The 26,026-nt window shown below is 31.2% G+C and overlaps 1 protein-coding gene across 4 annotated transcripts in view; it reads left to right on the plus strand.

Annotated features, from left to right (window-relative positions):
- LOC123006662 (lachesin-like) overlaps positions 1-23,521 on the plus strand; it is a 117,963-nt gene extending 94,442 nt beyond the window's left edge. For 2 of the 4 annotated variants that reach the window (XM_044401312.1, XM_044401315.1), the window contains exons 6-9: positions 9,571-9,864; positions 18,333-18,473; positions 20,249-20,371; positions 22,102-23,521. In XM_044401312.1, coding sequence (XP_044257247.1) covers positions 9,571-9,864; positions 18,333-18,473; positions 20,249-20,371; positions 22,102-22,166 — 623 coding nt within the window. In that variant the 3' untranslated portion in view covers positions 22,167-23,521. The remainder of the gene's footprint in view (positions 1-9,570; positions 9,865-18,332; positions 18,474-20,248; positions 20,372-22,101) is intronic. The other 2 variants (XM_044401313.1, XM_044401314.1) reach the window with 2 other exon arrangements.
- The last annotated feature ends 2,505 nt before the right edge of the window (positions 23,522-26,026 follow it).

Here is a 26,026-nt window from a genome sequence, read left to right on the forward strand (position 1 = left end):
ACAATCTGGGTATTGACACTGAACCATGAGGTCCTATCATTGGCAGAATAGTTAGCCGAAAATGGGACAATGAAACAAACAAGTTATATGAGCAATCGTTAACAAGTCCCTTTGAGGTGCAGTCCCTTCCATGTGTGATGACCTTCCTAGAGCGAAGATTCCAATCGCTCGAAACATCCGCCAGTTTCAAGAAAACGGAAAAAATTCAAAATGTTGCAGGACAGACAAAAAGTTACTCGTCCTGTACATTATGCCACCAGTCGCACCCAATCTTCAAGTGTGAAAAGTTCTTGAAGATGACACCAACAGAACGATATCAAACAATTAAAAAGAAAAAAATATGCTTTAATTGTCTGAGTCACGACTTCAATGAAAAATGCTTATCTCAGCTAAGATGTGGCACGTGCAATTTACTACACCATACGTTACTCCACAAAGATAAACAAACAAACACGACACCTGCGAAAAATGCAAAGTCATCCCGGAACTATATAAATGAAACAAACTCAACGCCTGTAGTAAACAATTTAGGCCGAGAGGATCGTTTGGTCGTAGTTGCTGCGGCACTAATTCGAACAAAAACTTCCACTGGTCAAGTGGGCGACTCCCATGAGAATTTACTAAGGGTCGTGAGACACTGCCAGGAGTCTCTTGATAAATACACGGAAAATCGCAATGACGGCAAGTTGTTGCATTATATAAAGAAGCTGTACAGGCTTCCCGTCAAAGTAGTGCATTTGGAACAAACAGGGGTTGGACGTACGCTGAATGGCTTACGCAAGTTAGGGGGCGATGTGGGTGATTCGGTCGAGAGTCTCGTCGCAAAGTGGAAGGAAATGGTGGTAGGAGAACAGGAAGAAGAGGAGGAGGATGACGAAGATGAAGGCGAAGATGTCGAAGAGGAAGATGGGTACCAAAACGGCGAAGAACCATCAAATGACAGCGACGATAAAGACGATCAAGAGACAAAATCTAGTCATCACAAACGTGATAGTGACAAGACTGAAGATAGGGAAAAAGCTAAGAAAAGTAAACAAAGTTCAAAACCAGACGGTCATGGTCCCGAATCGTCCCGAAAAGAAAAACATCGACATAACGGACACAATAAACACAAATCCCACAAACGAAAAAGCGAAGAGCCGAGCAGGAAAGAAGAACCCCTAAGAAAGCGCCCCAAGAAGGAGGAAGGCAAACTCCTACAAGACGGCCAAACTTGTGATTATTATTCAAAACTGCTGAGTGTTCGATTCCGCCGCGGCAACTTACATGAGCTAATTTCAACTGCTCATGTAAACAAATTTATTGCTGAGGCACATAAAAAAAATACCACCAACCTTAAACTACCGACGCCATAATCAAGATGATCTTCAACAAACCGCGCGGCAAATCAGGACCGAGATGATTAAACTAAAGCCCATCTATTCTTCAACCGAGGCCCGCCAGAATGTTTGATCTTCAATCAAACATTTTTTTTTAATTGAAGGTAACTTCCGATTGACAGCGTTGCACTTTGTGGTTAACGACTCTTGGAAGCGACATCCGCTTATTACAAATTAGGCAATACTTCCATTTAAGGAATGTTCAAATGTACAATTAATGGTAATGCACTTTGTCACCTGGTGACAAAGTGCTGAATTGCTAACCGGTATGGTAATAAGTTCAATCAACTTAGCTTACGTTACATTTTTGAATTGTATATATAGATCCTAAATTGTAAATAAAAGTCAGTTTAGCTCAAACCGCTGCTCTACTCATTTTCTACCCTCCATCAGTGACGTCCGAACCAGGCTATAATTTCCACCAAGTGTGAGGCTACACTTGGCTGACGTCACAACTCCACAGATTCATGTCCGAATCTGTTCAGTTATTTGTGGCTTTTATTGGGAAAATTTTTGTACCTCTACTAAATAATTATAAAAAAAACATATACAAGATCATCAGTATTTTTAAATAGACATAAAAAATGTCAAATGTCAATTTTTTTTTCATATTCCTAGTATCTTATCTTACTTGAAATTTTATTGTGGGGTGCGAATTCTGACACCTGTGTAAAAGGGTGGTGAACTAAAGTTATATTTTTTAAGTGGAACAGCCTATACATTTTTACATTATTCGTTTCTACATAAAAAATTATGAAAATTTGTGTAAACAATTATAGGTCTATCTCTTTCCGTTTCAGAAAAATTCAACTTTTTCTTATATAAAGTAGTAACATTTCATAAAAAGTCACTGCGAAGTCGGCTATGAATATTTTCCATCAAGTTTTCAAAATAAAAACTCCAAATATCTTATAGTTTTAGGAAATAGTCGACTTTTAGTTCAAGCATGTGCCAATACACAAAAAGTTGAATAACTCATTTTTTTAATGGAACACCTGTTTTCACATATTGATAGCATTTTTGACAAGCTTTTCATCGATATGCGGTGTGTATATAAAATTCGGACTATTTCTCGAGATTTACAAAAAGTTTTTTATTATCAATAATCATGTCACTATCAATATATTATAGTTGTTATTCTACACCTTAATGACTTAAAAAAGTTATTCTTATTGTAAAAAATAAATTGTTATTTGACTGACAGATTCACTGACAGCATTGACAGCAGCCTACTTAAAATAAAAAAACTAACTAATTTTCTTGTAATAAATCTTTGTTTGTAAATTTTGAAAAATATTCAAAATTTTCTATACAAACCGCATATCGATAAAAAGTTTGTCAAAAATGCTATCGATACATGAAAACAGATACAAGATGTTCTACCTAAAAAAAAGGGTTATTTAATTTGTTGAGTACTGGCACACCCTGTAAAATTTCTGTATGCTTGAACTAAAATGCTGTTTGCTAAAACTACAAGTTATTCTAAATTTTTCTTTTGCAAATTTTTTCAGAAAATACTCATAGCCGACTTCGCAGTTATTTTTTAAATGTCGGTACTTTTTATAACAAAAAGATGAATAATTTAGAAACGGAAAGAGATAGACCTATAATTGTTTACACAAACTTCTATTATTTTTTTACGTAGAAACGAATAATGTAAAAATATATAGGGTGTTCAATTTAAAAAAATGTAACTTTCGTTCACCACCTTGTATACAACACTCTGTATATAGGGTGATTCAAAAATGTCGGACCAACTTTCCAATGGTGATTAAAAGACTTTCAGCTAAGCATAAACATGAATTCAGATTTTTGTTGCAAGCTTTAAAAAAAAACTCTCAATTTTAATTTATTGTTAAATTTGCTACTTTGTTCAATGTTTTTTACATCATAAGACAAATTGGTGATTTTTTCAACAGGTACCCGTACCTGTTCAGTCTTACAAGATCTGCCGTTTCCATAGGGATGGTTAATAAATTATTTAATTATTTTTACAATGAAAATGTAATGTTTTGTTTAAATTATATAAATAGAAATATAAACATTAAATGCTTTAAAATTAAGTTAAAAGCTTATTTTTTACATATTTCTTTAATTGGAATTTTTTGTCATTAACAGTGGCATACCTCTATTTTGGTTTCAATTAAAAATAAGGATCTTATTGATCAGATTTTTAGGTCGAAACTAAATGCAATGATTTGCTTCTTATTTAAGATAAATTAGCTGGGCTAATAATTTTAAAATGCAAATTAAAAGTTATAATTTAACTATTATCCTTTTTAACTTGTTTTTATATTTTTATACACTGTATAATAAAAATATTTTTGAATGGTGCACTTTAAGTAGACCTACCAAATGTTGCAAACAGCGTGTCAATATCTCAAATATTTACCAAAAAAGTTATGCACCGATTACATGCTCCTGGGTCAGCCTGTATTTTTCGCTTTCTTTGTTACTTTTCTTTAGGAACAAAACAAAAATTCAATAATATGAAAATAAACCCCCTTAAAGTAATGCCTTTTGTGTTTAGCAGGTGGTAGATTTGCTTTCCACCAGATTTGTAGATATGAAGCTCTTAGTTGACCACTCGTTTGTGCGGAAAATCGATAAAATTATCTCGACGATATAATTCAAGTAATAAAATCTACAGATGGAGAACATAATTGACATATATTTTTGTCAACTGGGGTAAACAGTTCCATCGAAATGGATTTATCTCGTAGTTTAGTCTATATAAGAAAACGTTAAAATATTTATTCAAGATCTAATAAATAAAAATGTATTGTTAAAGAACCTCGGAAGGAAATAGATAAAAATAGAATAAATATTTCGCAAGGAAAATCAACAGGCCTATTCCTGTTTCTTTTATGTTTTTGGTGTAAGAGAGGATTTATGTGCTGCCGATTTAATTAGTGTTTATGTAACTACAAGAAAGGATTGTTTTGCTCTAATACTTACTCTGTGGCTCGGAGTTGGGACCACTACGTCAATAATTAATTGCAAGAGGTGATTATAATAGGACGCTCATACTGTCATGCTGACATCATATTCACCACGTGATTAATTGATCACATACTGTGCTAAAGTGTCGGTTTTGTTTCACTGTTTTATTGTATATATCACACAAAACGCTATCGATAACACGAATGGCACCCCTAATGCAATATTACACCACCAAGTTTTTGCACATCCATGAAAATTTTCATCAAGAAAGGACAAACGGCATACTTCTCCATTTTTGGACTTTGTGCACTGAACCGACAAACAGTGATTTTTTATATGTGGCTTTCAGTGTTGTGTTGATGAAAATTAACAACCGACTAATAACGGATTTTGTTACAAGAACAACGAACAAGGTAAATATTTTCGAAAAAATTGCTATATGGAAGAAGTAAAGAGACTAAATAACAATTTGTAATAAATTGTTGTATTTCGAAAAACTTTTAGTACAAAATACAACTAGTAAATTTAACAATACATTAAATCCGACAACATCAGAAACAAAAAAGTCAAAATGCTTACATGATAATATGGAAATTAACGGGTCAGGTCAGGCCAGGTCTCAAAAAATAGCTTGAAAAAATCAGCATTTATTTCTTTATAAGCTTTTATTTAACTTGCTTTGTAGTCTGTGTCTGTCTGTCGTTACGAAATTTTATGAGTCAAATTTGAGACAGTTCCTGTCGTCTGAACAAGCTGAAATTTTGCATACACAAGTGATTCCTGTAACACTACAATGATATTTATTTTAGTTAAAACAATTAACAATTGTAATAAACAATTATCAATATTTCGGCCTCTAATTGTAAGACGAAAATGTTACCAACTCCATTCGATAGAGCAGAAAAAATCCTACAACTGGCTTGGGTTATTAAGGACAAAACCAACCTCTGAAATTTTACCATCACTATTTGAGACAGTTGTCCTAACAAGCTAAAATTTTGCATACACACGGTAACTCCCGTAACAATACAGTAATATATTTAATATATAATAATATATTTAATATATAATAATATATTTAATATATTTACTTTAATTAATAATGTATAAATAATTAAGAATTGTTCTTTTTCATTTTTTATGTGTGGTCTTTAGTCTTGTATTTATGAAAACTAACAACAGACTCATACCGGATTTTGTCAAAAAAAAAAACAACAAAAAAGGTGAATATTTTCGATAAAATTACTGTATGGCAAAAGTAAAGAGACCAAATAATAACTTGTAATAAATTGTTGCATTTTGTCGAAAACTTTTGGTAATTATCTTCGAAATGTAAAAGGCCTTTTTTATTATTAGGCTTGGATTAGAATTAATCACTCTTAGGTTCTGCTTAACTGGGTCATCTTTACTCATTGTATGAAAGAGAATTTTTGGGGAGTAACACGAATATTAATTAAAATAAACAATACACTTTCATCCGTATTTCAGCAAATAAACAGAAACTACCTTAAAGGGTAAAATGCGCATTTTAATCAATGAGTTTCATTCTCAAATAAAGACGCTAAAGTCAATTCTGCAGTTTCTCTGATAGAGAATTTCAAACTGAAAGTCTTTAGTGAACTGTGCTTAACTAACTTCAACCGTGTTTTGTTTTCATGCTTTTATCTAAATCGCTCTCGTAGCGATTATTCATGCTTTTAAAATTCCGCTATACTTTTGCCCCCTTGGCTAAATGATGATAATTAACCAAATTGTACCAAAGTTTAGTGAGAGAAACATCTAATTTTTTTTTTTAATATCTTGCAATACTCACCTCAGCTACATTTGAATAATTTGCATAATAAATGGTTGTTGATCACGTGCCAATTTTGGCAGAATGAGGATTACTATATTACCTTAGTAAAAAAAATTGTTTACAACAAGAAGATAAAAACCATTAAGTATACATACATGAATTTTTGTCTAGGAGTTTAACAGTGATAACGTTTTTAACACAAACTATTACATTGCGAAAGCAAATTTTAAACAAATAATAACACCTAAAGAGACAACTTTACTTTTCTTTATTCGTGTTAACTACTCTTTCATAATAATAATTAATTAAAATATAAGGTTGTTCCGTTTTTATTATTACAAATTTAAACAGGAGATAAAATATTCAGTTTTAAGACAAAAGTTTCCTATGAACATGTATCGAAAAATGCTACGCAAGGGAGCTACACCCCCTCAAATGGGTGCATCTTTTAATGTTTTTTTTCTGATATTTCCGAAACCGTTTTAGGTAAAATTGCAAAATTTGGTACAGATGATAACCTTTTATACACCTAAGCGAATTTAAAGATCATGTTCGGTACCTACCGTACCCAATCGGTACGCACCCCACCATATTCACTCCTCCAGATGGGGGTGGATCGTACGTCCACTTGGACAAAGAAAGTTTTAGTTTGTGAGAGTCTTTTGTAACCCATCAAAGGGAAAAGTTGTTTAAATATAAGGTTTAAAAATCAAGAATGTTTTTATAAACCACCAACCCCGTTCCACTAAAGTTTCTCTATACAAGAAACTAAACAGATCAAATGTTGAAATGTTTAATCAGGGGTTTTCTAAATTGGGTGGGTTTAGGGTAAAAAATACTCTATTTTGGCTAAAGTTTCTTGCCACTTTCAGCAACAAAATTCTACATTTCATAGATTTTCATAGACAAGGTCTTGCGTTTTTTGATACAACTTACCGATTTTCAGTAAAATCAATTTTAAAATTTATGTTGCAGACCATAAACCATTAACAATTAAACATTAAATTCGTTTTACCGTTTACGACGCCCCTAATTAAAAAATTCTGAAATATTGGAAAACCTTTTAAAAAAGGCACCTCTTTTAGGGAATGTAGCTTCCTCCTTTCCTCAAAACATGTTTATAAGAAACTTTTGTCTTCAAATTGAATATTCTACCATCTATTTAAATGTATAACAATAAAAACGAAACATTCTGAATAATTGTGAATTTTTATTGTAGAACAGAACAAAATCGACACTTTATACAAATTTTCCAGACTTTTAGTACATATTAAACAAAGTCACAATTATTTTTCTTTGCTAAGTTCAAGATACAAAATCTAAAACCAAATATGTTGACATTAATATCATGGTGCGTTCACCATTTTTATCAAAATATAACATTCGTTTACTGTAATTATCTTTGTAACACACGAAAAATGGGACAAGTAATAAATCAATGAAAAATTTATAACATAACACTTACTAAAAAGAGTTTTTATATGGTTGAAATTCCTATCCCGACGCATCCACCATTTTTACCACATACTTAATCATCTATTGTGTTTTTATTATATACTAAAAATAACACAAAATTAAAAATTACATACTTTGGAATTTATATTATAGCTATACAGGGTGCGCCAGAACTCGCGCCCCAGAGAAAAATACCATGTAAGGTAAGATACCAGAGAGTTTAAATTTTGCACTTCGAGTCTATTTATTTCTGTTGCTGAAATAATTTTCCATTTTTTTTTGCTACAGAGAGGATACAAGGAAGCTGTATCCTAAATTGTAACTCTGTTTAATGTTATTTGTGGCTTTTATTGGCAAAATTTTTGTAGTTTTACTAAATAATTATAAAAAACATATCGAAGATCATCAGTATCATTAAATAGACATAAAAAAACGTCAAATAATAGAATTTTTTAAACATTTGTTTTATGTTCTTGGTATCTTATCTTACTTGAAATTTTTCTCTGGGGCGCGAGTTTTGACGCACCTGTATATTAAAATTTATGCTTATAAAATTGAAATACGTATATTGAGTGTGTTATCCCGGCGAATCACCATTTTATCGTAGTTTTGAAAAATTAATAACTCACTGTAATTATGTTTATTCATAATCACCATAGTAATACTCCGGTTCTTAACTCTCAGGTTTATCATTTTTTATTACAAATGAAAAAATTACATTAAGATTACACAGGCCTGCGATGGTTTTGCCCTAAAAAAACTGAGTAGTAATTTCGGTAGGTACTGAATACTTAGCTAGTACTGAATACTTACCTATATAAAAATATTTAAAACATCCATCACGTAAAATTATGTTAGAAATTAGTATTTAACCAAGCTGGGCTAAACTCCAAAAAAATAAAAATTTAAATAGAAAATGTTTTATGCCGTTTCACCTATCCGGGGACACACAGAATGTATATACACATAGTATATGACACACTTTCCACCTCGCATGTGCTATTACTACTATCCACTATTTGGTAAAATGAGATAAGTTAATAAATTACTATGAGATTTAACATGAATATTTATTTAAAGAATATATTCAAAATGTAGTCCATTCCTGAAATTCACAAAATTTTGAGTGTAAGAGAGTATACTATTTTTTAAAATAAATAATTTGAATAATTTTTAGGAATGGGCAAAGTTAAGTAAATCTTGTTGTATGAACTACGGGCTTAATTTTTTGAATTATGATATTTTGGTTTGTTTTGCAAATAAAATAATATTTCTATTATTTTAAGAAGGCAGTGCTTACTTACGTTTTGTATAGCATTACTTAGAAAAAAATGTTTTTAATGACTAGTAAGCTTTACTTATACGATTCTAGTTCGATTAAAAAAAATTATAAAAACACTTTTTGGAAATATTAGCAGCTTGGGGATTTTCTCCTAAAATTTAATTGTTTTTTTTTACTAAGTTTACATATTAGTTCTATGTTATCAATAAACAACACACGAAATATAACAATTGCTGTAGCTTAAAAAAGAAGAAAATAAATAAGCATAATAAATGTCGTTGCAACTAGAATAGTTAAAAATTGTAGAACTGCTGTATCTGCGTTCTCGTACGTTTCACAACGTAGCTAATTGAATTGGTTATGAAATAGATGGTAATTGACTTATAGTCAATTACTTGGCTGAAATAGAAAAGCAATTTAGGAAAGTGCGGCAGTAAGCTTGGAGGAGAGAGAACGTTATGCATTTAAAGATGTTAGAAAAGTAAATGATCATGTAAACAGCTCGGTTCTCTCGGCTCCTGTTACTGTCGCTTAGCGGGCCATTCTCTCCCAAGAACGTGAAATATCACCAGCCAGTATTCGTGCTGAAGTTTCCTGCTGTTTTGCATTCTATAATGAAAACACATTTAGTTATTTCTATGTGGATGTAGGTGAACACATAGGTTACGTCGTGTCAATTTTCTGTAAAATCGATTGTTTTTTTCTTATTGTTGCAGTTCCTCCAATGTTGTGGATACCACATCAACTGGTCGGCGCTCCTTTAGCTTATTCTGTAACACTGGAATGTTTCACGGAGGCCCATCCGAGTTCTCTTAACTACTGGACTAGAGAAGATGGCCAAATGATACACGAATCGAAGAAATATCATGCCGAGAATACAGTTGGAACACCATCTTATAAAACCCACATGAAACTCACAATCAACAATATACAACAAACTGATTACGGCACTTATAAGTGCGTAGCAAAGAATCCTCGAGGTGAAACCGATGGCACAATTAGACTTTACAGTAAGTGTTTGCTGTTTTTGTGGATTAATTACTTAAGGAGATTTACGAAGTACGCCGAAGTTTTAATACAAAACAACCGTTCTGCAACCATTCAGTCATTAATTTCAACTTATGGAAGTCGTGAACTAGCTGAATATTGAACTTTAATAACCGATTACAACACTTGCAATACCAATCTTTGGAGAATGCATTCATAAAAACATGAGCTTTTTAAAGAAACAACACTTTCTTTAGACTGACTTTTTGGCAATCAAAATATCACAATCTAGCGTGTCATTGAGAATTCACTAATCTGTAATTTTTAGTATGGTATATTTTTCGTAATAGTTATTATGCAAAGGGATTGATTAATCCAAAAATTTATGGAAGGAGGGCATGTTTAATGTCTCACCAAAAATGTTTCGATATTATTTTAAGTAGCTTTATTTGACAACCACTTGTATACAGAGTGATTTAAAAGTATTCTGCCATCTCTTGGATGGTGTTGAAGAACATGTAAGTTAAAAATCCCATGGCTATTCAGATCATGTATTCTTAACTTTAGTTAGCGGAAAACATTAGGTACAGGTACCTATAGAAAAATATCCCCAAATCCGACAACATTGTAAACAAAAGAGCTAAAATGCCTACATGATAATATGGAAATTGACAATTTTGTTTTTTCTCAAAAAAAAAGCTTCAAAAAATTTGCATTAATTTTTAAGCTTAACTGAAAGTTTTTTATTATCATTCGAGAGTTGGCCCGACACTTTTGAATCATCTTGTATAAAAAAATCAAAAAATTATATTTCTACTTTTATAATAAAATTAGTATCCTGCGATACCACATTACTCATGTAGTACATATACATATTGTGTAGTTTTACTTTTTAATTAAAAATTAAAGCTAGAGTAGTATAACTATTATTTCTGTCAATATATATTAATATCCAGAAAAATGACAGCTTGAATAATGGCTATAGATATTCATGACAGAATAATGCAATAAAATTTTATTTTACTTTCTGTGAGAAGTATATTATTTAAAATGTATGCTAATGAAAAAAGGCAAGAGTGTTGTATGGAATGTCGAAAAAGTGTTTCACCCAAGTTCTCGTAATAGTTATCGGTCGGGTATAGTTAAACTTGTTAGAGGGTTCTAAACGTGTTTTTTCGTGCGCTCACATAAACTAGTAATAAATGTAACTGAATGGTTGTAACGTGATTTTGATATTTTTGATTTGGGAATTAAATTTTCTGTTTGTATCGGCTAAATCTTAATACGAGTCTTAAGTTTAAATAAAAAAATATAAAGACGGTGGGAAAAAGCCGTTTAGAAGTTATAAATTACTGCGTTATCGAGCAATTTGCTATAAAAGTGGAATCGCCAGACGGCAGCGGTTATATATCTGGAAACCGTTAGGAAGCACTTCGCAAAGAAACTTGTATACAACAATAACATGGACAGATGCGCGCTCGTATTTCATTTCTTATGAATGTTACTTGTTGAGTAAAAATGTCCGCAAGAAAGGTATTCGATGCGGTTTGGATCAGTGAGGTATTCCTCTCTAACTTTGACGGTGTGTGGTCACGAACAAAATCTTTCAAATTACTGAACGCTCGGTCGTCGTTTACATGGATTCTGTTTGTTAAGATCCTCACTGACCATCAGCCGGATTCGACGATTCATCTTGACCACTCAGCTCTCAACGAATTTATCCTTATTTCCATATCGGTGCCGGTGAAGGGATTGAGCTTGATTTGAACTGAACACATCAGACAGATGTTCGATTAGTTAAATGGATCGAAAACATAACGATGTACAGATTTGATTTGATGTAAAATCAGCATAGTGCCGCTTACGTATATAGGCTAAACCTGCCTTCCCTGCTTATACCTCTGTAGACCTACTCGTAGACCTGCGGATGATGAATAGAAGCGGTTTGTTGCATTAGCTGCCAATGCAGCTCCTAGCATGGTTACGATGTTACTAAATATGTTGTTTCGTGTGGACGACATGTATTTTGCCACTGTATGCATGTAAACCGTAGATCTATTGGAATGACCATTCATTTTGCCGATATATCGACTTTCATAGCTAGTTAATGTTTAGCTTTTTCGACATTTAGCTCCAACAGACCCCAATGTATGCATTTGTTAATTAGTGTGCATCATCTAATTTCACACAAACAGGTAAGTGCAGTCGACTGCATCTACCTCATATTTCCCACCGCTGGAATTAAATACCGCTCTGATTTTTCTACGAATTGCACGATTTATAAAATGTACTTACTTAAATATTACTTGCTGTTACGCGATCACCATTATTTTCAATTTGGACATTTAAAATTTATCGACGAACGTTACAATTATTTAAATTCTGTAACCTCATACAACACTTGTGGATTTGTGGTTTGATAAAATACGATCCACAGCTTTTATGATCAAAATTGTTTATCACATTTTCTAGTCAATTACTTCTCCAGTGAAAATTGAAAGTACAGCTTTATAAACTTATGATTATGGCACAGAGCTCTAACAACAAGGTTATTTTTTACTGAAATTAAAGCACGTTAACGTTTTTAACGGTTGGATGAATTAAGGATTTTTTTACGATGAACTTTGCCTTATTAGGACTTCACAACTCTCCGCTCTCAGTCTAGTTAAAATTTTGTGAAAACTAACCCGTTCTTGTTTATTTCAAAGTCAAGTTGATTTTTTTGAACATGTTAATTTGAAAATTTTTACATAATGATTAGAGCTTAAAGATCTCTTCTGGCTTTTTTGAGTATGTCCTTGGTACATAAATAAATTGTAGAATTAAAACGTTTTGCATTTGCTTCATTTGACGCCACACATTAATTACACTAATTAAGAACATTATTAATGTTTCTCTATTGACGAACATTAATTAAAATTCGATCTCTAAATTATTTTCCCCGCGTAAACAAATTTTTGTTTAGGATGTGGATCATATTATAAAATTGTACCCATTGATTGAAACTTCTTATCAAACTACGTACACTTTTGTGGAATGGATTGTTAAAAATTTGATTTTTCTGAGTGAACTTTGAATTATTAAGCAATTACACGAAAAGTTTGTGTTTTTCACAAAGGAACGGCACTCTGATAAATGAATCGTTTATTTTGAAAGTTTTCTAAGTCCGTTTACTTGCACTTTTATGTTGAAATATTTATAAGTGATTGAGTCTGAATCAACAATGATGTTCACAGAAGTTAGTAAATCACTTAAAAAACAAAAGCTTTTATAAGTCTAAGCATAGTTTAAGCATTATTACATCATGTTTGTATGTCTCAGAAGCAGCAAGGGTCATAATATGTTTCTCTGCGGCGTATAATATGTTTTTAGACAAATGTATTCTTTTTCTACTTTAATACCTACATATTTGAAGTTTGTTGGATCCATAAATAGTGCCAACCTACGAAACTACAAACTCGTAATAAATACAATATACAAGACATATTACATATACAACAGATTAGATGGTTCACACAATCGCTTCCGGTAACCGGAAAACAGATCACGTACTTATCTTAGGCTATTATTGCAATTGTACTACTGCAGAATTGAAAGTCGTCTTTTCTTGCATTCGCTATATCTTAATTAACTATTTTTCAAATTAATTTTGTGAACATTTTTGCAATGAGTAGATTTTTACGAAATCAGATATACAGGAGGGTGTTTTCTTAATGTTGCGAAAAATTGCAACCACATATTCTACATCGAAAAATATCACTAATATGTCAGATATATGATAATTCTAGTGTACAGGGTGATAACGTTTCATGATAAAAAATTAAAATCCCAAACCACTTGAGGTATTTTCAGAAAATTTTACAGGCTTTGTGAGCCATGGTACGTCACTCAATATATATTTTTTTAATTTTAATTTTTATTTGTTTTATTAGTTGCAATTTTTTGCAATGTTAAAGAAACATCTAGTATACATGTGTATAAAATTTGTTTTCTATTTTTAAAATATGCATAAACCTTAAGAACAATTGAAATACAGTTAAAACAAGTTGAATGGGACTGAAGCCTGTTTTTATAATGAAGCAGCGCGTAGCTACAAATTAGGCGAAAATTATGAATCGAATACATCATTCGGCCAGCAGGCATCTTCTGATTATTTAATAACATCTGTTGCCTCTTTGCAAATCAGTTGGATGGGTTTGCTCATATTTCCCGTCAAAGTTTCAACTGTCGTATGTTGTTGGCCAAAGAGCAAAACAGTTTACATCGAAGCTGATGTCCTGCCACTCATAGATATTCTAGACTGGCAACATGCATATGAAATAATAACATTCTATTCTAGTTTAGTTACAATTCCAAAATGGTTCAAATTTTTTTCCGATGTAGTTTTAGGTGCATGTATTAATCCTTTTTACTTTTGCGGATTGTACTATTTTAATTCAATTGTTTTGGGGTGTCTGTTTAGCGTCATCATCTCGATCTAAAGTCCACCCCTTCGATCTCCTCGTCTCCTTTTGCTTTTCCCAAAGGTCCCTTTTCATCTCATAACGTGACAAGATTCACAAAGTGACGCCGTGCTCAACACGTGTCGTTACTATAGCAACAACTTGGCGCAATGTTCCGACAGTTGCCGACTTCTCTTCACTAATATTAGGAAAATAATCGAACAAATCCAGTTTTTTCACTCGAAAAAACATTTACATGACGATGAGTTACGTTACGACAGGGGCGGAAATTCCCTTTTTTATTTATTTTATTGGTGTACTTTGATAGGGGATATATAGGCAATTTGTCTCAGGTAGTAGCGATTTGTGGCATCATCCATTCGCAACTGTAACACCGACGTCGCCGTCGTCGATATAAGGAATGACAAATTTTACAGCACTCAACTTACTCGCTTAACACCGTATCTAATCAAGTTGTACCGTTCAATCAGTGTCAATGTTCAAATCTCGCAATTCATCAACGATAAAATGAATATGAAATATGTCGTCATGCGGCGGCAGATTGTCACATCGCGGTAACGACCGAATTGACGCCACCAAGCTACAGTTACACGCATTTCTCATAACCTTCCAACGTGAAACGCTGATATTAACACAATTTTATTTCAATTGCTCTTTATACACTGAGCCTACTCTCGTATTTCTATATTTGGCTCTACAAATATCACTTTCGCTTTCTTCAACGTGGATTTAAACTTGTTACTTCATTTTTGTAAATCATAGGAATGCACTAATTGCACTTTATTTTAATAATTAACTATTGGTTTTGGTTACTGGCTATATTTCATTTAACCAAAAAAAGAATTTGTCAAAATAAGTTTTTTGTTTGCAATATTAAATATTTAAATTTAATGAAACTTGGCTTATACGAGGGTGGTTTGATAAACAGTGGTGAACTGAGCAATATTCTGTGGGTTTCGCAGTACACGGGCTCGGGTTCTTTCCTTGTCCAATTATAAATTTACGAAAGTCCAAAGTCAATTTATTTATATTAGCTGTTAAAATTAAGTTGTGATGACTAAAAAATTGTTATATCTGCTTGAGCTCATAGGTATAAAGAATGTTAATACAAATCGAAGCAGAATTAAATTCTCCATTTAATGAAGAAAAATTTGGAGCGTTTTATATGGAAAAATGAGTATTTGAATTTCTCCAAACAAAACGTGAAATATTGGTGTTTGTTAATCATTTTTTTAGTTATGAATTCACCAAAAGAAAAATCGATCCTTTCTCTTTTAAATGTCAAAATACTATTTTATGATACAGGGTGAGTCTTAACTTATACGTATAATTAATTTTAGGGTATGATAGGTTATGCCAAATAATAACTAACAGTGAAAAAAATTCTAATAAAAGTTTCTTAGTTACCGTGTTAAAAACACTATTAGACTTTAAAATTTTAGATAATTTGCGCTGATGACACCAATGCCGACATTACATTTATTTTGTTCACCCATGCCTGCCAAGAGTTACTTAAGTGAATCAATTTTTTTTATTATGATGGGGTAAAGTGGTATTTTTTTATTAATATTTGACAAAAATAAAAAAACTATTTAGCCTCTTTTTTCTTTACTTATTAGTGGTCATAACCTTTCATTCCCTAAGTTTATGCGTATAAGTAAAACTCAACCTGTGATTGCAGAGTTATCGACTTTTATTAAAAAAGAAGTTTCAAAACCAAAATTTTTATTTTACAATTTATTATTCTTATACAGGGTGATTCTTAAATAGACCAACAAAATTTTATGAGAACGTGCTGAGAAAAATATTTAAAAAATCTTTGTTTAACCGTTTTCCAAATAAAATTTATTAAAGTTATTTTCAAGGTAAAGCGTACGCCACTGCTGTGTTCGTAATAAGTATTAGCACAGGTAGTGGAAACCATGGTATTAATTTGATGAAAATGTACTTGATCATTGCAACAATTCATAAGCGCCGTAAGTGGTACGGACCAAGGGGGTTTTACCCCTAAAAGATATAAACGTAAGTAGGGTACAGTTTGTCTCCATTTATCCTTGAGAAACTGTGATAAAATTTTGTCGGTCTATTTAAGAATCACCTGTATATTTTAACACTCGTCGTTGGTGTGGGAAGGGAGCCCGTACAGCCACGCCATTGTGTTTCTGTGCCTGTGTTCCATAACACAGGCCCGTTAAGGGCTCAGTACGCCACTGTTGATAAATTTAATAATTTACTCACATGCTTCTAGCTTTGTGCTGTTTAAAAGATATTTATTTATACAGGGTTATTCATAAATATGAAGCAATATTTAAACCTCAAAAACGACCTCTAAAATGATGTTAATTTTTATAAAAAACTCGTGTCCTATCTCTACTGATAAGAATTTGACAGCCCTTGGAATTTGGGTATGGAAATTAGTTTTTTTTTAACTTCGGAACCATTTGACTAAATATTATAAAATTTGGAATAGTTACTTGCAAGAACAAACTTTGAACAAACTTTTTAAACTGCTACCTAATCACGAAAACCAGATACATCTACTCAATTTCCGGTTACAGCAGTTGCAGGTCACATTTTCTGTGTTTTTTCATTTTTTGGCCTCTTAACATTAATTTTTTATTCCTCAAAACAATAGAGTAATCAATTTTGAATAAAAAACGCATAACTTTTAATATCCCTAAAATCCACCGTTTTAAAGATATTTTAATTTAAAGTGAGAACTACACAATACTGAAAGCAAAAAGTATGAATTTTAAATGAGTGATATCCACGCCAACGAATAACCATGATCCCATATTTTGCTGTCAGGCATCTGTCAACTTGAGATTGGACAATTATTAGACGATTAATCGAAAATATTTAATAAAAGAGTTTACCTCAGACTCCAAACATAACTATAATAATAAATCCAAATGGATCTCGTAGCATTTCATTCATAAAAAATTCACAAGAATTTATCATCAACGTTAACAGATGTCTCGCAGCAATTTAGGTGACCATGGTCATTGGTTGCCGTAGATACCACTTATTCAAAATTCATATTTTTAATTTTCAGCGTTGTGCAGTACTCACTTTAAATTAAAATATTTTTAAAAAAATTTAAAAAAAAAATGTGTTAAGAAGCCAAAAAATGGAAAAACACAGAATATATGACCTGCAGTTGCTGTAACCGGAAATTGAGTAGATGTATCCGCTTTTTGTGATTATTAGTTTAAAAGATATGTTCTCGCAAGTAACTATTCAAAATTTTATAATATTTGGTCAAAGGGTTCCAAAGTTATTACAAAAAAAAAACAAATTTCCATACCCAAATTCCGAGGGCTGTAAAATTCTTATCAGTAGAGATAGGACACGAGTTTTTATAAAAATTATCATCATTTTATGGGTCATTTTTGAGGTTCAAATATTGCTTTATATTTATGAATAACCCTGTATTTCTAGATTTGTAAGTAAACTTTTGAGGTAAAGAGTCACTTTAAAAGGCAAAGGTCTTTAGGAGAATAAAGTAATTGTATTAATATTTTCCTACTTCGCTTCTACCTACTAATATTTATTTGATAATAATGAAAATTAAAACTAAAATCGCGGCTGTCAAAATTTTCAATTTGGGATAATTTGCTATTTCGTGATACAAACAACATTTTTTAAATACTATTTCTGTTCTGCGTTTTGATGTTTGAAAAAAAAAACTTGCAAAAATTTTACGGGATCAATTAGAAATGTCTTAAACTAGAAAATGAATAAATATTTGGTTGTAGTTATAAATTATACGCACAAAACAGCTGCTCGTATATCGTGTTACTCTTTTATGGATCATGTGTTTCTTTTCGTTTAATTGAAGATTACATTAATACAAAGACAATGTTAGTTTTTTAAAGCCTTGATTTCTGGAGATCTTCAAACAACGCTATCAAATTTCGCCAGAAATTTGATTGTGTTGATATGTCGGTAACTTAACTAAAAGTGCGTAGAACAGAAAGTTGAGTTTGGTAGCTGATGAGGAGAATTGATGGACGTTTTTGTCGTAGCTTCTTCACCTCCAACGACGCCACCAAAGTCAACAACTACAGAAACGCCAAGTCACATCAGGGATATATTGGGCAATGGCAATCTCAGCAATTCAGTTTATGGAAATCCTTCTTCGCTCACTATTCATCATGGTGAGAAAGGTATCTTTGTTTTTATCCAAAAGTCATCACTTTGTATACAGTGGCATTATAGTACCTAATTGTGGTTCACACGAAATTATTATTGTAGTCAGCATTTGGTGAAAGCAGTGGCGGCATAAACTTAGTTATAGCTGTTTAAAAATTCGAAAAATTTAAATTACTAGAATTATTGGATGAGCTAAATTCCCGAAAATTGGCATACAAACATTTTTTTATGTTTTAAAAGAGTATTGTTCTTTAATTTATTTAAATGATTTTACTGTAGGTTGCATTTCCCAAAAACTTTAAGCTCGGAAGTGATAAAATTCTTCAGATAACTTGCATTTTCTAGCCTACTTCTTGTAAAGCATAGCGTGTATAAATGGATTCCTTTAAATTAAGGAAAATTTTCGGTGTAGAAGAATGTTTTTACCGAGAGAGAATTTTTAGAATGAAATCTAATAATATTTTTGTTATATGCATTTTATGGGAAGCTAATCATTGTTACGTAAAATAAATGCGTCGTTTTTGTAACTTTTGTTTTTAAAAATACGTTTATTTCTTTTTTAATTGCAGTTAAAAGTTTGAACACGTTTCGCATTGTGCAGTATTGAAAAGACACAACATTATAAAATACTCCTCATAATCTTAATGCGAAAAGTTAATTTGACCATTCTGATAGAGAGGTGAACTTCATGGAAATAATTTGAAAGCTTATTTACATTTAAGAAACTTTGTAAAACTTAAACTGCCACTTTGCAGCCTAAAAAATGTTGTTCTGGCGTATAATATTGCACATAAAGTGTGCACTGGTAATTTAATTGTTGCTAACTGATAAGAGATACAAGTTTATGAATAAATTTAGAAATCAAACGAAGATTAGCATCTTCTTGCTCTTTTTTGTTAAATTTTAACTATACAATGAACCCGCTAATTAAATTATCCGCCCCTACCCTGAATTCAACCATTCTTCAAGAAAGACTAATTTTCAGCCGGAAACCTGAGGGAATCTTCATAAAATACGATAATTCTTTAAATATTCATTGAGAAGACTAAATAAAAGAATAATAAGGATAAAAAAACTGTACCTAACAACTAAACTCAAAAATACAATAATCACAAGTTAAAATAATAAAAAAATATATACAGCGACTAAAATAGTGATTCACATAACTTTACTATAACTTTGCTTGCAACGCCCTATATTTTTTGTTTAATTTTTGTTAAGAAAATTGCACGTAAAAAAATTAGAATTTGACTAGTTGTTTCACTAGTTAAAATTAATGTACTTTTTTTATTACACCCTATAAGAGTCTATTTTCGATACTAAAATTCTTTTATACTGAAATTCAAATATTACTTGGTAGGTAAAAAATTTAATAAAATCTTATTACTTGGACAACAAAAAATAGTTATTTATGTACCAAGGGTATTATTGGATGTTTGTGGTCTCCGAGTGTGCAAGCTTGAGGACACAAAAGTCTTGTAAGTCGTTCAAAGGCCATAGACATGAAATAATGCTCATGGTATATACAACATTTTATATTTTACATTAAATTAAAAATTATGAAATGTCAAAAAAAAAATATGACACAGTCCGTGTGCAACAAATAAATAGTAGCAACCTCCAATACCTTAGGACGTTATTTCGTTTGTAATAGACCTCAAATGGAAGTCATTATTGATCAATAATGAACAGGTGAGACATATAGATAAAAGCATACAATTTTATTTTTTTTATTGAATCATTAGTTCTGCATTGATACATTAACTTTTTTTATACTATGTAATTACAGGTTCAAAATATCAATCAAATTTAAATGAAATTGACAAATCCGAGCAAAAGTCAAGTTCAGATCCAGAAGGAAAGAGTATCAGCTATGGTCACCATGTACCAAGTGGAGTAGCTAGTTCTCCAGGTAAGTTACACTTGTTTGAATCCATAATAACAAAGATGTCACTTTCCAAATATTCTTATTAATTTGTGCCTTTATTTGGTGCTAATTTTGTCAGATTTTTAGTTTCCTTATCCTATAAGGATAAGTGTGTGTGTGGTGTGTGTGTCTCTGTCTGTAAGGTTAGGTTTGCTACTCGGATTTCCAACACTAAATTATTGTCGTTAGGATGTTTTCCAAATAAGGATAAGGATAAGGAAAGTCGTGTGATGTTTACACTAGATTTTTATTCGAGAGCCATGGAATATTCAAAAGATTATTAATTTACACTCTCGAGAATGAAATATTTTTCGATTCTTTTTTTAAGATATGTAAAGGATAAAGGATTTTAATAATTGAATCTGTTCTCTTACATTTTATAAGATGTACAAAAACAAAAATCAATTTTTAAACAAGATAAAAGTTTAACCAGTGCATAATTTTTGTAGAAATTTGTGTATTCTTTAATTACTTTAAGAGCTTTTAGTAAACGAATTCATTTGAGCCAGACACATTCTTCGAACGCGCTTTTCTACTTTTGGTCTATGCTGTATGCAAATAATATTAACACTGACACATTCACGTAGATTTGGGTGTGTTAGAACAAGAAAATAAGTGCAGCAAAACCCGAACGACGGTTAAATCTTCAATTCTATTAAACTTAATGATGGCGTAAAAGTTGAAAAGTTCGTGTTTTCAAGCTTTTGTTAAAGCTCGAAGCCATTATCGAATATTAAAAAAAATCGACTAGTATCAGCAACCTTATAGAACAAACAATTGAACCCGCCTTCCTACTATGTAATATCTAAAAAAGCGGTCTTTTGCTTTGAACGTGTACATACCAGTTATCACACGGTTACACTTATGAATAATTCATTAAATTTGAAACAGCATTTAACAATCGAATGCGACATTGCTGGAAAAACATTTTTTGAGGGAATTTTTCGATTTATGTTAGCAAATAATGAAGTTTTCAGGCACAACTGCAATTTAAATATCACTGTTTCGAGTGTAGATATATGTTCCTCACGAGTGTTTTAAATATTAATGTGTAAATGGAATTCACGTCCTCAATAATAAAAGGAAAAGCCAAGTGATCGTCTGAGATTTTGAGTTTCAACACATATTGTCTTTGATCTGTTTTCCCTTGCCACATTTATCATTCTCTTTAGATGTGATCCACTTTAGATTTTTCATCTCACAACCCAAAACTATAATTGTATAAACGTCAAACACAATTCCTATTAGTTTTCGAATAAGTCATATTTGGAAGAAATGTTGTTATTTGTGGCAATATTTATTTTTGGGGATTATTGTATTATGCTAAAATCTTACAAAAAGGTTTAGGGGCGACTGACACCATATTGCTCTTAAAATGTAATAATTTTGTAATGAGTTTAATTTTTTATTCATATGGAATGAAATATTGTTATAGTGAAGGCGATGCTGAGGCATTGCTTTTGAATAGCATTGTACTAACTGTACCATGTCATATACAGTTTATGACACGCCCTAAAGGTCGTCGGAAATGAAATTTTCTCAATTTCCTATGACTTATATTGCCAGTGAACGAAGTCTGCATTGTTTGACGTTGCACACATGACCGCATGTTTACCCTCATCAATTTTTAATTCATCACAAAAATATTTTATTGCCAAACTGAATAGAATTTTCATTAATTAAACGCCGTTAATTGAATTTTGCTTTTATTTCAGGTAACCTAAACTGCAAGCTTTCATTGTGGATACTTCCCATAATATTGTTCAACGCGCTGCGGTGAATACCTCAAAACACAAATTTTGTGTATCCATTATAATTACTATTTAGTAGATTATAGGAACAGTAAGTTCAGATTATAAAATCACAAGGACGCTTAAAACCAAAGCATAAGTGTACAATTGTTTATATATATATACCATGTATCACCTAATTTAAATGAAGACTGACATCGTTTAGAGAAATATAATTAATTTTTAACATAATTGACTAGATGATAATACTTGAATTCTCGAGGCATTACACAAGTTCAATTAAGTGATTTTAATTTTTTAATTTAGAAAAATATGTACTACTGTTTTGAAGTTTTTATCTTAAATCGTTTGCATCATAAAACTTTTACTTAATTATTACAATTCTTGCGTCTTGTAGGTTTTTTATTTACTATATTAAATTGAGGCAAGAATTTCAATTACTAAGGGCTGATTTACACAAAACGAATTAAATTTTAATTCGAATTAAGTTATTTACTTTGCAAACGTCAAATTAATCTCGAATTAAAATTTGATTGTAGACCAGCCCAAAATCTCTAGATAACTTCTCGTGCCTTAAATTATAAAGTAATTGTTTCATAAAAAATTATTAGTAATTTGACTTTTGCTTAGTTGTTAAATTTTCAGACGATAGATTTACTAAAATATATGATGCAAACGAACTGTCACTGGGTGTTTATAATTTTAAAATACCTGAAACGATTTTAGCAGAAAAGCAAATTATTCTAACAAAACCGTTTCATAATTATCCAACCGGTAAAAATTAATTACAAGGTAACCAATGGATATATTTGGCTGGGAATACTATAACTCCTCAATATTTATGTAGAAGCACAAAATATCAATTTCATGTAGCTTTTGTAGTGTCCGAAAATGTTACTGTAGTACATAATTAATTTAAGAGTGTAGACTTTGTATATAATATTTAATAAGCCGTTTGTTTACATTTTTTTCTGGTTGTACATCAAATGAAAATATCGAATTAATTTGTTTTTTAAGACACTGAATGAACGCGGTACGTATGCAAAAAGTGATTTCATTTGATTGTTTAAAAATCTAGGCTAATAATACTATTATCAGTGTATATAGTTCAAACTGTTTTCTAAACAAAATTAACAGTGTGACTATCAACATTGAAAAGAAAATTTTGTTTTGACGATTTTTTCAAACTTGTTTACATACAGGCTGCGCCAGAACTCGCGCCCCAGAGAAAAATGCCATCCATATTTGAGGTAAGAAAACAGAACATGGAGAAAATGTTAAAAAAATTTATCTATAAAAATTTCGAAGTTATGAGAGTTTAAATTTTGCACTTTGACTCTTCTGTTGCAAAAATAATTTTCCAAGTTTTTTTGCTACAGTTTATTAGAAGAGGAAACAAGGAAGCTGTGTCCTCAATTGTAACTCCGTTTAATGTTATTTGTGGTTTTATTGGCAAACTTTTTGTACTTTTACTAAATACTCAGAAAAAAACATATACAAGATAATCAATATCATTAAATAGACAAAAAAATGTCAAATATCCAAAAATAAATGGCAAATTTTTTTGACAGAGAATTTTTTAAACATTTTTTCCATGTTCCTGGTATCTTATCTTACACTCGAAATTTTTCTATGGGATGCGAGTTCTGGCGCACCTGTATATGTTTTTCATTGTACCCGTTCTTCTAAACTTTAAACTGACAGGGTATTAGAAATTTTAGTGATGTATTGATATTGAACAAATAATTATTTTCATTTGTTGTATATGACGTTTATTTAAAGAAAAAATTTTTGAGTAGGCTACACTCTATACTAAAATCTTCCTTATTGTTTTAGTAACTAAAGAGTCTTGTTTTGTCAATGTGCCAAGTAAAATATTTTATTAATAATAAGTATTGTTTTGTTGGAAAGGTAACATCCAATAGTACACTGTTGTAGATAAACGATGTTTTGCTACAAATATAAACGACTGTGTTTTAAAATAACATAAATTATAAATTGAAATTGTATTTGCGTATATAAACATTGTATCGAAAATGTATATAATAAAGATATATAGATATTTAATGTTTTTTATTAATACAAGTTTTAAAGTTTTGTTACAAAAACCCCTTTGGGATCACGAAAATTGCCTATTGAAGCGAAAATTTGGGTAAAAAATCACCAGTGGTCAAGAATACTGAACACCAAAAGTTGCTCATTTTGTCATCTTATAAGTTGACACTTTGCAGAATTTTGGCAAAAATTTTATTTTTTTAATTTCGATTATTCAAACTAGGAAAACAAGTCACTTTTGAGATTTCAAACTAACAAATTAGCTGTTTTTTCTTATTTTACTGATAAATATCAAACACAATAATATATTTTAAGTGTAATAAATATGTAGATGTTTAATGTATTTTTATTAATGCGCAAACATTAATTTAAAATAAAATTGAATACTAAACAGCTTCATTGTGTACCTGTAAAAAAGAAGATTAAATTATACTACGGAAGAATTGTTAAGCTCTTATCGCTTGCCTTTTGTTGTCTTACTTGCCTTTAATGTTTTTATTGTTTATTTTCAGCTTCAAAAATCTACATTTCCATAAAAGAATCAAATGCGTTCTATTTATTCACCTTTTCAACGTTAAAATGTAAATGTCTCATTTAAAGTTACAATTCTTAAAAATTGATAAATCGTTTGGTATTTTTGTCTTTCGCAAAGAATAATTACACGAGATAAAAAACATTCAAATAAGTGGATCAATAAGGTGCCATATTTGGGGGGCGAAGAAGAACACGAGACTTGGCAAAATGCGGACGGAGTTTTGATGATATGCAAAGAAAAAGGTAGGTATCTACCCAAGGAAATACATATACAGGGTGACTCATCAGCGCGGCGTCGGAAAGTACCAATGTATGTTCCAGTTTTTACACAGTTGTCAAATTATGTTTTTAGTTTTCAATTGTTCACAATTTCTTTATTATTAATTAATTGTATGACTGAATTATGAACGTATTTGTTGGTAAAGACTTCTGAAGGCAAATCAAGAGTTTGGTGACAAAATAATACATAATATTTCATTAGAGATATGTAGTATTGGCCATTAATCAATAAGAACATGCGGTCTTCATCTAGGAATTCACTTGAAATCACTTGTAAAATTAATTAATTTAATATTTTATTTGAGTTAACAGTCCTCGTTATGATCAAGAGGAGTGTGTTAAATATTGCAAAAACGTTAGGGCAGGAGCAAACTTGGATCATTGGTAACGAATCGTGAGAATCCAGCGGAGCATGGCTATTATATTAGGTTACTTAACGAACACCAGATGAACAAATGAGTCAGTAAACTGATTATATTTTTATCAGACTTTGTTCTTGTGACAGAAATTTTAAACGAAATGCAAAATGTATTCGAAAATTTTAATTAAAACTTACACACGTCTTGTTTAGTTACGACTCGTTTGCTGAGTTTTTTTCTTTTGCCATTTGTGTTACTGCACTTATAGTTTTAATAATTTGTGTTTTAAAATAATTTAACATAAAACTAGTAAATTAAAAAACGACTCTGTTTTTCTAAGCTCTTCGTGTAATTTAACAGTCAGCACGGTGATATAAAGTTTGTATTAGAGCAGGTACGGTTCAAAGATTCTATCTCACCTGCCTAAATTAGCTAATAAACAGTGTTCTTTGAAAAGTTAGCTACTTTATCCCTTGAGTAAGCTTAACTGATTGTATCGCAGTTCGACCAAAGCGGGAACAGAGTACACATCCCAAGTTTACCAACGTAGTTTACATAGCGGTAACTTCTACTTTGCGCAAAGCACCTAGAGCACCTTTTGCATACGAGAATAAGATTTACAAGTCGCAAAGTATTTACCTACACATATGACCAACTTGAAC

This window comes from Tribolium madens, unplaced genomic scaffold (genome assembly GCF_015345945.1).
Source record: "Tribolium madens isolate multiple individuals breed KSU strain unplaced genomic scaffold, Tmad_KSU_1.1 Scaffold_2;HRSCAF=44;Tcas5.2_LGX, whole genome shotgun sequence".
In the NCBI taxonomy this organism is placed as follows: domain Eukaryota; kingdom Metazoa; phylum Arthropoda; class Insecta; order Coleoptera; family Tenebrionidae; genus Tribolium; species Tribolium madens.